This window comes from Sander vitreus, chromosome 4 (genome assembly GCF_031162955.1).
Source record: "Sander vitreus isolate 19-12246 chromosome 4, sanVit1, whole genome shotgun sequence".
Classification (NCBI taxonomy): Eukaryota; Metazoa; Chordata; class Actinopteri; order Perciformes; family Percidae; genus Sander; species Sander vitreus.
Genome location: NC_135858.1, coordinates 10,672,404 through 10,684,777, shown reverse-complemented (window position 1 = coordinate 10,684,777; position 12,374 = coordinate 10,672,404). Strand labels below are relative to the sequence as shown.

The window sequence follows — 12,374 nt, the reverse complement described above, 5'->3', positions numbered from 1 at the left end:
TTGTCAGCAGAACTAGAGAACTTGCGTGTGTATGTGTTTTGTAGTAGTTTCAGGCTCACACTTGTGTCTTGTTTGAGGAACAAGTCCCCTCTCAGCATTTTGAAGTGAACACTTGAGATGCAGTAAACCAGCTATTGGGTGTTTATTTACTGTTTGCAGATACTGCACTTGACAGTAACAGGGATTGCCCTGTCACTGGCAACACTGTTCCACTTCTCCTGAGTGACAAGCAGCAGCACATTGTGGGACAGCTGAGCAGGGGGGAGGAGAGGGGAGGGATCAGTCCTCCTCACCCCAGGTTAGCCTCAAGATCATCACTGACCTAGAGAACTGTCATCTGGGTGCAGTCGGGAGATCTCAGATATGTAAGCGGACAATAACATAACAAGGGGATAAACATGGACCTCTATCCAGTGAGATACAGTATGATACACCATAACCACAAAATTAAACTACATTCAGTGGAATACATGTGTTTGGTGATGCTAAATTGCCATAATAACTTCATGACTTGTTACAATTATTACATTATTATTATTATATTACATAGGAAAAATAGAGACAATGTTCTAAGAGAGTTATTTGAGTTTGAGTTTATAAGCAATTGTTGTTCTCCAGGGAAATGTCCTCAAGCTAAAATTGTACAGTAAATGCTGGAAAAGCTGACAGATCTATTTAAACCCAAGTACATACTAATTACTGATTTAAAAACCTTATTCATTATGTGTGTTAGAATTGTATGCTTGCCTATATACAAATGTTGTGTTTAGCAAGTTATTTGGAATTTATGAAATTGGAAGTGTACCAATTGAACACTGTCTCCATTTTCCCTAAAATTAGAATGGTCTTTCCTAGGCTCCTTTACAATACTGTTTCTTTCCAAACTGGAAACTACCAAAAGACTTTTGGTAACTTTTTTGTATTTTGCCAAAACAAAAAAACATTTCATAGAAATGTAATTTGTTTCTTAATATGTAATGCAATAATTGACATAATTAAAGTTTCTGTCAACATATAAACATGGTCAACCTCGCCACCATGACTAAAACAGTGAGTACATTTCAGTATATGGTAAACATGGTTGTGGTAGGAGCAACATGAACATGGGATACAGATTTCAAAGAATGTACATTTAAGGGAAAGGGAAGAGAAATGTGTCTATTTCTGTATTTAAACTGAAGTGTTTCTGTAGTACTCCTAGTATGCATTGTTCTGTTTGAAGTCTGGACTCATGTAACAGTGTTCTGGACTGCCTTCTGGAGAGGACATGGTCACCATAGTGACAGCAACAGATGCCCGACTGTGTCGCCTCAGAGACTGTTTGTATACTGTCGCCATGATAACTGCACATCCATTACTAAACCATTTCATATCAGTGTTTCATACAGCACAATACTCTCTTCTCTCAGATTATGGTGATTGTATGCTGACTACACAACATTTAATGGTGAAAGATGACAAAGTAGTGTACTCCTCCCAGATGATCATACACAATGTAAGCAAATCAATCACCTAACTACTCTGAAGCAAATAAAATGGAGCAGTCAGAGCTGATTACAACGCCACTATGCTCCACTAATTCTGTTGAGTAATGAACCTTACATAAGCTGTAGTACTGTGCCATTTGACTGATGCCTGAAGGTGATGTGACACTACTACGGCCCAGCTAATCATCGGAAGAATACTCCCATTCATTGCAGTTCAGAATGAAGTGCCCACACCTGTGTTTTCATAGGGCTCTGGAGGCCTGGAGAAAGCTTTCTAAGTCAGGGGGGAAACAGTAGTTCTGTAGCCCAGCCATGCTGCTGCTCACTGTGGCAGGGTAATCCCCTACAACAAACAGAATGGCCGGCATGTGCATATGCAGCTGTCGCAGTCTTAGTGCAAGTGGTGTCATGTTAAATCACAGGAATGGACTGAGCCCCTGAGCCATCCGCTGCCCTTCCCTCCACTGGCATCCCGCTCACTGCAAGGCTCCAGCACCCATGGACAAACACATATACATACTCATACCTACATGCATAACCCACTAACATACTTCACAGCACATGGTAGCCCTAAAGTTATTCACTGTAAATAACCTGTGCCCCACTGCCACAAACAACCAGATTATTTACGTGACACATATTCTGATAATGCCACAGGTTGTATGATAACTCAAAATGGACATTATAGGCCAGAAAACAAACATCCATCGTTTTAGGACTGCCAGTTCTACTTAAGTTAATCAGAAAGGTATCTGACAGGGTAAAGCCAGGCCCCTCATACAATCTATCCAGTTTAATTTGATGGCAATTTACACCTTGACATTGCCCAAGTGTAAACCACAATCTGCATTGCAATCCTGTCTGAGGCCAGTGATGTGTATATGACTGCAGTGTTGTGAGATCTGAGTTGATAGCTATGCAGAAACTATGCCCTGAACCCAGTCAGCCCATCTTCCATATATCATCATCTACATCAGACCTCCTGCTGTGGCTACAAGGAAAGAGAAACTCTATTATCTATTTTTTGCCAGAATTTAATTTTTGTTTAATGTAATCATTCATTTCTTGTTGTTCCCCTTATTTCTACTTTTATTTTGAAATTCTCTCTGTCTTAATGACTTTTTCCATATCTCTGGCTCCACTGACCTTCTCCCATGTCAGCAGTGGGACAAATTTAGCGTCCTGGTTTCTGGAGTGACCAAATAGTCGGACATAACAAAGGGAAAGTACGGGTGGTGTGTGTGTGTGTGTGTGTGTGTGTGTGTGTGTGTGTGTGCGTGTGTGTGTGTGTGTGTGTGTGTGTGTGTTAATGAAGGTGAAAAGGAAGGTCCTGTCCACACAGATACAGTTACAAATATCCAGACACACAACAAGAAGAAAGCAAAGGAGGGTAAACAGGCTGGAGGTATGCAGATGAAGGACACAGGAAGAGACGAGTGACGCAGAAATACTATGTATATTTATAAAGGTGCTTTAAAAGTATACGAGAGCCAGTAAGAGCAATAAAATGATGGAAAATAGGCAGAAGTATGGGAGCAATGCTCAACAGAGAGCTTCCATCCTAACTATTTTTCCTCTAGGAAGTATTGCATACGCCATAGGGTATAAAGGGAGAATGTGTTAAGTTATTCTGGGATGTTGGGATGGAGGTACTGTTGCCATGGAAACATGCAGATCCCCTGCCACTCCCTGGGCCATGCCATTCTAGAGCTGCCAAGCTCTGGGTGCTATGTCACCAGGGGTGTTATGCCATTTTTCGTCTCTACGCATTGTGACGTGCCAGACGCCGCAATCAAAGCAGTATGCCATTCTTGAATTAGATGCAGAGCGAGGGAAAGCATTTTAGTATGGCTGTCACAAGCATTTAATACTGTAGAGCAAAACACAGGGGGCACAGTACCTACCTCCCTACTATGTGGTGTTTGCCAGTGGTGGAATGTAACTAAGTATTTTAACTACTGTACTTGTGTAACAAATGTAAAAAAAAACTACAATTCTTTGACGGTTATTCTTCACAAATTAAGTTTTTACATCAAAACATATGAAGGTCTTACGCAATATAATGCATTGCTGTAGATTACCCTGCATTAGCCATATTAAATTAGACCTGAAAGGATTAGTTGATAGACAGAACATTTGTGCAACTACTTTTGATTGAACCAATTATCCGTTTAATTTTCCTCTCAAATAGTCAGTTCCAGCTTCTCAAATGTAAAAATTCATGCTTTCCTTGTTAAATTACAGCCAACTGAATAATTGTGAGGTTTGGACTATTGGTCATTTTTAACTATTTTGTGACATTTGACAAACCAAACAAAATAATCAATTAATTGAAGAGAAAGAAAACAATCTGAGATGAATCCATAATGGACATTTTCATTAGTTGCAGTCCCATATACTGTATTATTGTTAAAAATGAGCTCCACCTTAACCAACTATAACAGTAAAAAGCTGCTTACACATGAACTCATGAGGAATAATAATTTAATTATACAGCTATATTAGTACAACATTCAAGGCCCATTTTCTGCATTGAGTATGTTTACTTTAAATACTTTGAGTATATTTTTCTGATAAAGCTCAAGTATTTTTTATATTTCCAATGCAGGCCTTTTACTTGCGAGTATGTTAAGTGTCATATTGGTACCCAAGTAATAGCTCGGAATGCTTCCTCCACCATTGATGTTTGCTAGTTTTTTCCTAGAATCATGCCCTCTGTAAACATTGCCTTCACTTGTATGAAAGTACTCATTTTATGATAATGTCAATGTACAAGCCATTTCTATAGGCATTAGTCAACCCTTGTGCGATTTCAGATGGTGGGAAGCTTCACAGGGGACTTTCCACACTGAGAGAACATTCCCTAATGGGTAATTATCTAGAACACCCTGGCTTAACATAGCTGCAGTATTTATGCACAAGTTAGAAAGTGTTACAGCATCATCTACTGTAGAGGATAGGTTGTCTGTCCCAAAAATAAGGCAGACACAAGGCAGCAGGACAGTGAGTAAGCAGAGTGGAGTTGCAGGTGCTGGAGCCCAGTCAAGAAGGAGAAGACACATGACAGCTGGCCTGTCATACATGACTTACGCGCACACAGACACACAATCAACTGTCCCTCTGGTCAGCAAAAGAACTAAATGAAACAATTAACTCTTAGTTGCTTAACAAAACTCATTTTATTCCACAACAGGTAGAAAACAAACAACTATATTAGCTGTACAGTTTGAGCAAATTATAGTCTTAATGTCAATTGAAACAAGTCTGTCATTGTGAACCAGCATTACTGGTATAATATGTACTAAGCCACTTTTATGAGGTCTGCATCTAGAGGAAGTTTGTTTCTCTCGATGCACAATTGTGGTGATAAATACAAAAGGAGACATTCATCTTTTATAGCTTTTCATATAACTACTATAGCTCTCACACCAGTTCAGTGCTGGCTCTAGTCACGACGGGAGGCATGCTCTATATATGCTTTACATGGTATTACTGGTACTGTACAGCTTACGTGGGCACCAGATACAATATTGAGACTTCTCCCCACCTGCTGGCAGAAAGATTAAGCGCAAGTAACGGCCATATCAAGGAACTATGGTATTCCCTCTACGCTAAGCAGAGCCAAGAGTTAAATGCTTACGGTCACTATACATCTTACTTGTAAGGATTGTAGAGCATACTGTATTTGTAGACCACTCACACACTGGTCCAGCGACACAATTTTGAAATAATGCTGAGGCATCAAAATAAAATCTATAATAATATACAAATTAAAGTTCAGAGTCATTACGTGGCAGTGTAACGCTGAAATCTAACCTCCAACTCCCAATATGTACTCCACAGTCATTTTCACAGAGGGTACATGTGGTAACTTCACCTGTTTCCTTAAAGACTTTCGGTATACCTTTCAGAAAATAGTTTTGCGTAAAATGTACACATTAGAGCTCTGTAACAAGTGCAGCCTTTTTTTCTGCTTCATTAAAAGTGGTGGTCATTTAAACAATTAAAACTGAATCATAAATAAATTAAATACAAAATATACAGAAATCATTTGATTATGTTGTGTGTGTAAAGGAACCTTTCTGAATGATAACATTTAAACATTAACCAACAGTTCTATATGACATAACTTACTGCAGGCATAACTGTCAGAGGCTTGTAAATACGGTACTGAATACACATTAACATCAAATTAGTACCCCAAGAGAAACTTACAGTAAATACTTTAGCTGTGCATTCTCAAGCAAGTTAAATTCAATTCTACATTTGAAATACTATGTTGAGAGAAACAGGACTTAAGCCACCACATCTGTATTTTACAGTACATTCAATTATGCTAGGAATTTTTTATTTTTTTTTAAAAGAAAAGCTTAGTAAGATACTTTCATGGAGCTGCAGCTGTTAACAAAATCATGGTTTTATTACCCTCTTTCATGTTCTTCCTTCAATCTTGTCTTCATAACTCAAATCGCAGAGCCACAATTCCCTAAAAGGATATAAAAAGGGTTGAAAAACAATATATAACAAAATGGCTTAGAATATGCTTAAAGAAATATTTGTGTAATTACCTGCACTGATCTTTCCATTTTTGCCTAGATGATGACTAACGTGAATCTATGGGGAAAGAAAACTAACAGAAGGCAAGCAATACTAGTTTAAAATGGCACCATTCAACGCATTGCAAAAACCATGAGAAAATTCACATATAGCCTGAAAAAAAAACAAGCCTTCATTAAATCAAATAGCTCACAGTGTGCACTCATATGTGACCTCCTTATAAATAAATAAATACTTCTGCCTTTGTAAATCCCTTATTTAAATGTGGCACTAAAAAAAACATTTGGTATGACAAACTCTTGAGTCAGAGGTTTCATCAAACAATACTTCAGAAGCAGTGTGATGCATAATAAACCATGCAACCAAGAGCAAGCTTCACCAAGTGCTATACTTTGTGTATATCTGTGTAGATTTAAAGGGTAAGGTGCACATTTTGTGTGTGTGTCTACGAGTGTGTACCAGAGTGCATGCATCTGTATGGTCGAAAGTGTTGTATATTGGTTGTTGTAGAGTTCCACAGAGCCTGACGTGTGTGCGTGTGTGTGTACTTTTTAAAGGATGAATATCTTAATAACTTTTTGAATGATCTTCCCACATCCTGGGCAGGGGGCCTGACACTTGTGTAGCCTCCTTGCACATGGGAAACAGGTTAGCAGGTGAGCCGTACGGCCGTGTATTATATTTCCGTTGCGTGGTCGCACTCGACAGAGCTTGCAAGGCTCCAACAGTGCCTCAGGTCGAACTTCTTCAATCTCCATGCCCAGATTTTCCTGACTCTCCCCTTCTGAGAGCTGCTCATCCTTGTGGAAGCTGGAGGGCCAAGGCCCCTTGCCTTTCCCTGTAATCATAGTGGGCAGTGGTCGCTCAGCTGTGGAGTGGGAGGGCAGGATGACAGGGTCAGAGACCGTCCTGCTGCAGTCTGGGACGTCAATGCCTGTGTCACTGTCATCTTCCTCATCATGGGTGGTGAGAGAGCTGCATGCTGGGATGTCAGGAACAGAAAGGGAATGGGCTAGTCGGGGGACATCTTTGTACCAGTTCTTGCGTAGAGCCCAGCAGCGAACACAGTACCTCTGGAGAGGTGTGTTATACTTCCTGCACTCTGTGCACTGCCACGCATCCTGAGCAATAAGGTAGATACAATGTCACACATCTGCATTGTTCAAGTTTTAATCTACAGCTAATCAAATCCTAAAACAGTTGACACAAACCTGTGTTGAGATCTCTGTATCAGTGTCATCGCTCAGACACTGCGAGTCTTCATCTGGCTCCTCCTGCATCTGGATAAATACACAAGACATTTGATGAAACTTGCCGCGTCATCATTATCATAGAACTTCATTTGGTTGTTATGAGCCTGACCAATGAAAAGGGAAAAGTCCTAAACAAACTCCTACCTCTCGATCTTTCTCCTCCTTCCCTCCTTTGTCATCATCCTCAGGTAGAGCCTCCCCTTCTCCTGCACTCCCTTCCTCCAGTGCAGCCTCTTTCATCTCCACGCTCACCTGTTCACTTCCGCCCTCGGTCAGGAACCAGAGGTCATCTGTGGTGTCCGACACAATGGCTGTGTCCTCCTCCTGTGCAGGAGATAGCTGACACATCAGTCAGACCACCACCGTTACACTCCAATTCATGCCATTTGCCAACAAGTTATTATGTCTGTGTTTTTAAGCTTGAAATCTCCCAACTTCAGCCTCAACCAGCTGTTACTAATGTTATTAGATAAACTTTCTAACACATGAGGCTTCTTACTTGGTTTGTGTGGATGTCAGTGGAGCCGTTGCTTCTGCGGCTGTAGTTACTACGGAGATTACCCAGAAACCACCAGGGCAGGCCAGAGAGATCCCACTCGTCCAAAGTCACATCCAGTTTGGGCCGTTTGCAAGCTGAACGTGGCAGGCCTTCAAGAGAGTCTGGAGAGGTTTTGAACCATTAAAGTCTGCATTTTGAGCAGGTCTGGTCCTGGGCATATTGCTGAGTAAATAACAGCATGTTTGCTTACCATCGTCTGGCTCCCGAGGTCGTCGCTGGGAGGGGGTCTGCAGGAGAGGCCCATCACTGCAAGCCTCCAGCCCTGCTTTGACCACATCTCCACACATCTAGGGAGGAAAGGTGAAGGACAAAAATTAGAAAATAGAGCCATAACTGGATACTTGGAGGACTCACAGCTCCTTTTCAAGATGGCCTCTGGGTATAGGGTGGTGGTACAGGGAACAAGGGGCTGGGCAATTAGGGTACGGGCCAGCAGGAAGGGAGGTCAAAACAAATTAGGAGATAATAAGAGCACCAAAACCGTGTGGAGGGTAAAACAAACGAAACAGAGAAAGGAGAAGTAGGAAAGCCAGTTTACTAAGTCACACAATGATGCTTTAATACAATGATGAAGCTAGTGAGTTAAAATAAAAAATAAAAAACAGTACCAGTCCAGTTTCATATGTACTACGTGCAAACTAAATCACAGAATTTAAGTAATGACTTATTCCAAGATATGATCCACAGATCTATACTAGACAAGATAAATGGTCTTATGGTATGCATCTATGGAAGAAAGGTTTACAATCAGAAAATTATTTTTTTCCCCATTTAACACGTGCAGTGATTGGAAAATATAGTAACTGATTTGAGTCATAAAGCCAGCAAGGACAGACTAAAATATGACTGTAGCTAAACAATGGTTAAGTAGGTGCTTCAAGGTGGATTTTGGAGGGAGTTGGGAAGAAAGATGTAGGAACATGGGGGTGGGTTAAGAGGTTTAGGGTTACTGTTAGGCCGGTGGCTGGATCAGGAGCTGCAAACCTCCAGTTTCGGAGCAGAGAAGAGAACTCTGAGACAGACAGAGAGGGTGACTCTGCCCCCCATCCACTGGGTGGTGCTGGTGGATCGCAACAGAGTGCTGAAAATACCACCAGACCAAACCAAGGATGGGGTTGTACAGAGACGGTGCCACTCTGTACAAATGCACACCAACGAAGACAGCAGCCCTTACCTCCCCTCCTCATTACACACAAGCAGACAGCAGCTTACTTTACAGTCTAACACCGCATTTCCACTGCATTTCATGGCTTGATCCGACTATCACTACAGCAATCAGCTAAGAATCCCGCCTACACTGTGGGGGTACTATCCGCAGTGGAAAACAAAATATAGAAAAGGGCCTTGACACCAAAAGTGAGTTAAGCTGACTTGTACTATGCAGTGGAAATGAGGAATTAGTGATTTGGTGCTACACTAAGGCTTACTGGTCTCAATCCATCACTGTGATCACTGCATGTTATATCTTATGGCAAAAATATATTATTTATAAGCAGCTTTTCACTTAGTCTGCCAGTCCTGTCCCTTTGTATTCACTAGTGTGTGTAGTGAGGGGAGAAAGGTTGGGGGTCTCTGTTTCTCCTTAGCACCATGCTTCGGTTTTACCTGACCGCGATCCTCCACTCCGCCCTCTACACATTCACGGCCCACAGAAAGATTCTCTGCAGCGTCTGCATTTCAGATGAGACACAGTAACAGAAACAGGACACCCCCACCCTTTAATTATAGCATAATACACTCTCTCACTAAGGCCTCCTTCTGTAGCTTTGCAGGACCAGCTGGGAAATGGTATTGTTCTGGTCCCCGCATCCCCAAGAGATGCACAAACTATCACAAGCACTCAAAATGTATGCAAAAGGAAAGCTGAATTAGAATATATGTATAGAATATCACCATATACCCAGGGATCCTCACTTCAAAACATAAGTTAAAGATGCAAATGAAGTATTGAATTCATCAATCACAAAGGGAGGAGGAAAAAGACAATTGAATTTCAAGTCATCACAAATGTACAATGTACTAAACTACACAAAATGTATTCATACATTGCTTGTTATTGATGATGCCCCCTGACAAACATTATTTCACATAATAAATGCATAAAGCATGAAACGAATGTGAGACTTACCAGAACAACCAAGCACAACTAAGTATTTCTTGAGCATTTCATACACCGGGCTGCAAAATGAAAATATGAGAGTTTAGAATGGACTTCCTTATTTTAGATGCATACATGTAGATGTATCTAGTCAAGCATTACTGAGGGGTGACCAAGCTCCACTTTTGGTGCAGTTGAATACCTCGGGTTTTTGACAGAGAAGCTCTCAACCTCCAGCAGCTCTCCCAAAGGGTCATCCTGGCAGTGGACTATGTGCTGCCTCTGTTTGTCATACAGTTGCTTCCCCATGATGTACTGACCCAAGTAGTGCATCACCTACACAAAAAATACTTGATATCAGGTATCACAAGGCACCTACAGGGTATAATTTTACCTACTACTGAATCCTGAAATAACCACTCTCAGGTAACACTTTGTTATGAGCTAGTAAAACAGGCTGCATACTAACAAACATACTTGACATTTCACCTGACAGCTCACCTCTTTGAGTGTGAAGACTTCTTCTTGAGCTCCGGCAACACGCAGAATCTGCAGAAGAGGGGCTTTTGGTTGTACCTGGGGGGGGCGCATTAAATATGAACTACATATGTGATGTTGGATAATTGTACAGGAAAACAGCTGTCATAGTTTTTGCTTAATTGTACCTGATTTCCCTCTCCAGGTAGTGTCCTGCATGCTGAGCTTGATGCCAGAGGCTGGGCTGATAGGGAGCTCATAGTAAACGAGCAAAGTCTGAAATACAGAATTATAACATGTAAGATATACCAGCCATCAAATTCACGATCATAACATTAACGCTGGTGTATTGACTTTAAACGTTAATACGCGTATTATACCAACGCCCACGAGGCCAAATTGGCTTTACTTTGTCAAATGACTGTAACGTTTAACAGACTGCACCAAAATGAGCTGGCTTATCAAACATCTGCCTGGGTGGATTCGTTACACCACATGGACACCATCACTTGTTCTATTGTGACAGTTGGCGTTAATGTCTTCAAATAACAAGGTCAAAATTCCAGCAAACCGAAGTAGCGTAACGTTGCATAGACGGATGAAATGTTGGTACAAAGCACAACTGCAACCATTATTAGCTACTGGCATGTGAACTGAAACCTCTGGGTAACGTTGGCAGGTGACAAGCCTGTTGTCGTTAGCAAACGTGTAATAGACAGCTAACGTAACGACAGGGCTAACGTTAGCTAACTTAGCTGGTTGGTTAGCTAGCTAGCTAGCTAGCTATATCCTGAACAATACGTTCGTTGAAACTGATCTTACCGTGATGAGTTGGCATTACTTCACAGCTGCTACATTGTTCCACACGCACTGCTGCCTTAAAAACATCTAGTCGACATCTTTGAAACATACATATAGCTAATAAATCTTGGGGCTTTGAACTCTAGCTCACTAACTAACCGCTGACAATTAGCATAGCTGAACTACAGATTCAAAACGATGAATATGGCTACACAACTTCCGGCTGCACAGCTACATAGACCAAGAGTGTGCCGCCTCCTACTGTTTGATGGAAGCCATAGACTATGTGAATAGCATACCCTACGGTGGCATCATGGTCTTCTTCCAGTGATACAATACTGAGAACAAGTTATCAAACATTTTCTAGAGCATTAACAGAGGTGGGAAGTATAGACTGTATAGTTTATCAGTACCAGTTGCCCACTGGTACTGATAGACTATGGCAGTGGGAACAGTTATAGATAAGTAGCTTAGTTCTAGAAATATTATATCCACTTAGTGGCACTTCATGACATTTTGTAACTGACTGACTCCATCATAAATATGTTGGGCTACTTTTTTACTCACATTTAAGATGTAGCTCTGGCTAAGGTTATTTATTTAGCTGAAAAACGTTTTATGTTACATTCTTCATCAAATATGATGTTCTGTTAGAATTTAAACATGACGGTTCTGAATGTCAGTGCCACTTTTTCAAATAGTAGCTAACTAATGACTTTATTATTGGTTAATTAGCCTAATCACTTACTAATGCTTAAAAGGTTAGTTATACACCATTAAATATAAGCCAAACCTTTTGGTTGTCAGATTGTGAAAAATCCCTTGCTAATGTTTACCATTTATACTTAGTAATAATGGAGTTATAAATATTGGTAATCTATTCATAAATGCTAAATAAGTTGTTCAATAGATGTTGGTGGTCATATGGTCCAATGAGTCAAGATCTATAGAACATTAGTAAATGGTTATGATTAGGGCTGGGCAATACATCAATATTATATTGCTATATGGGACTGATAGTCTTAGATTTTGGATATCGTAAATCGTAATATTGGATATGGTAATATGGCTTAAGTGTTGTATTTTCCTGGTTTTACAGGCTGCATTACAGTAAAGTGATGTCATTTTATGAAATTATCAGA

General features: G+C 40.7%; 1 protein-coding gene and 1 long non-coding RNA gene across 3 annotated transcripts; both read right to left on the bottom strand.

Moving 5' to 3' along the window:
• Positions 1-4,647: 4,647 nt before the first annotated feature.
• Positions 4,648-6,579, bottom strand: LOC144516680 (uncharacterized). The gene is made up of 2 exons (XR_013501865.1): positions 6,056-6,579; positions 4,648-5,973 (listed from the first exon to the last, which is right to left on the bottom strand). It is a non-coding gene; the product is annotated as an uncharacterized LOC144516680 (long non-coding RNA).
• Positions 6,580-6,581: 2 nt separating this feature from the next.
• On the bottom strand, positions 6,582-11,435 carry mdm4 (MDM4 regulator of p53). 2 transcript variants are annotated; one of them, XM_078248164.1, is made up of 11 exons: positions 11,254-11,435; positions 10,620-10,707; positions 10,456-10,530; positions 10,157-10,290; positions 9,985-10,034; positions 9,462-9,526; positions 8,047-8,143; positions 7,797-7,957; positions 7,442-7,636; positions 7,256-7,324; positions 6,582-7,165 (listed from the first exon to the last, which is right to left on the bottom strand). In XM_078248164.1, exons 2-11 carry the CDS (start codon positions 10,689-10,691, stop codon positions 6,596-6,598), a joined length of 1,488 nt encoding a protein of 495 aa, XP_078104290.1. In that variant the 5' UTR covers positions 10,692-10,707; positions 11,254-11,435; the 3' UTR covers positions 6,582-6,595. The 2 variants fall into 2 exon arrangements, with proteins under 2 accessions (XP_078104290.1, XP_078104291.1); XM_078248165.1 differs by having other exon boundaries at positions 7,442-7,621.
• Positions 11,436-12,374: the final 939 nt, after the last annotated feature.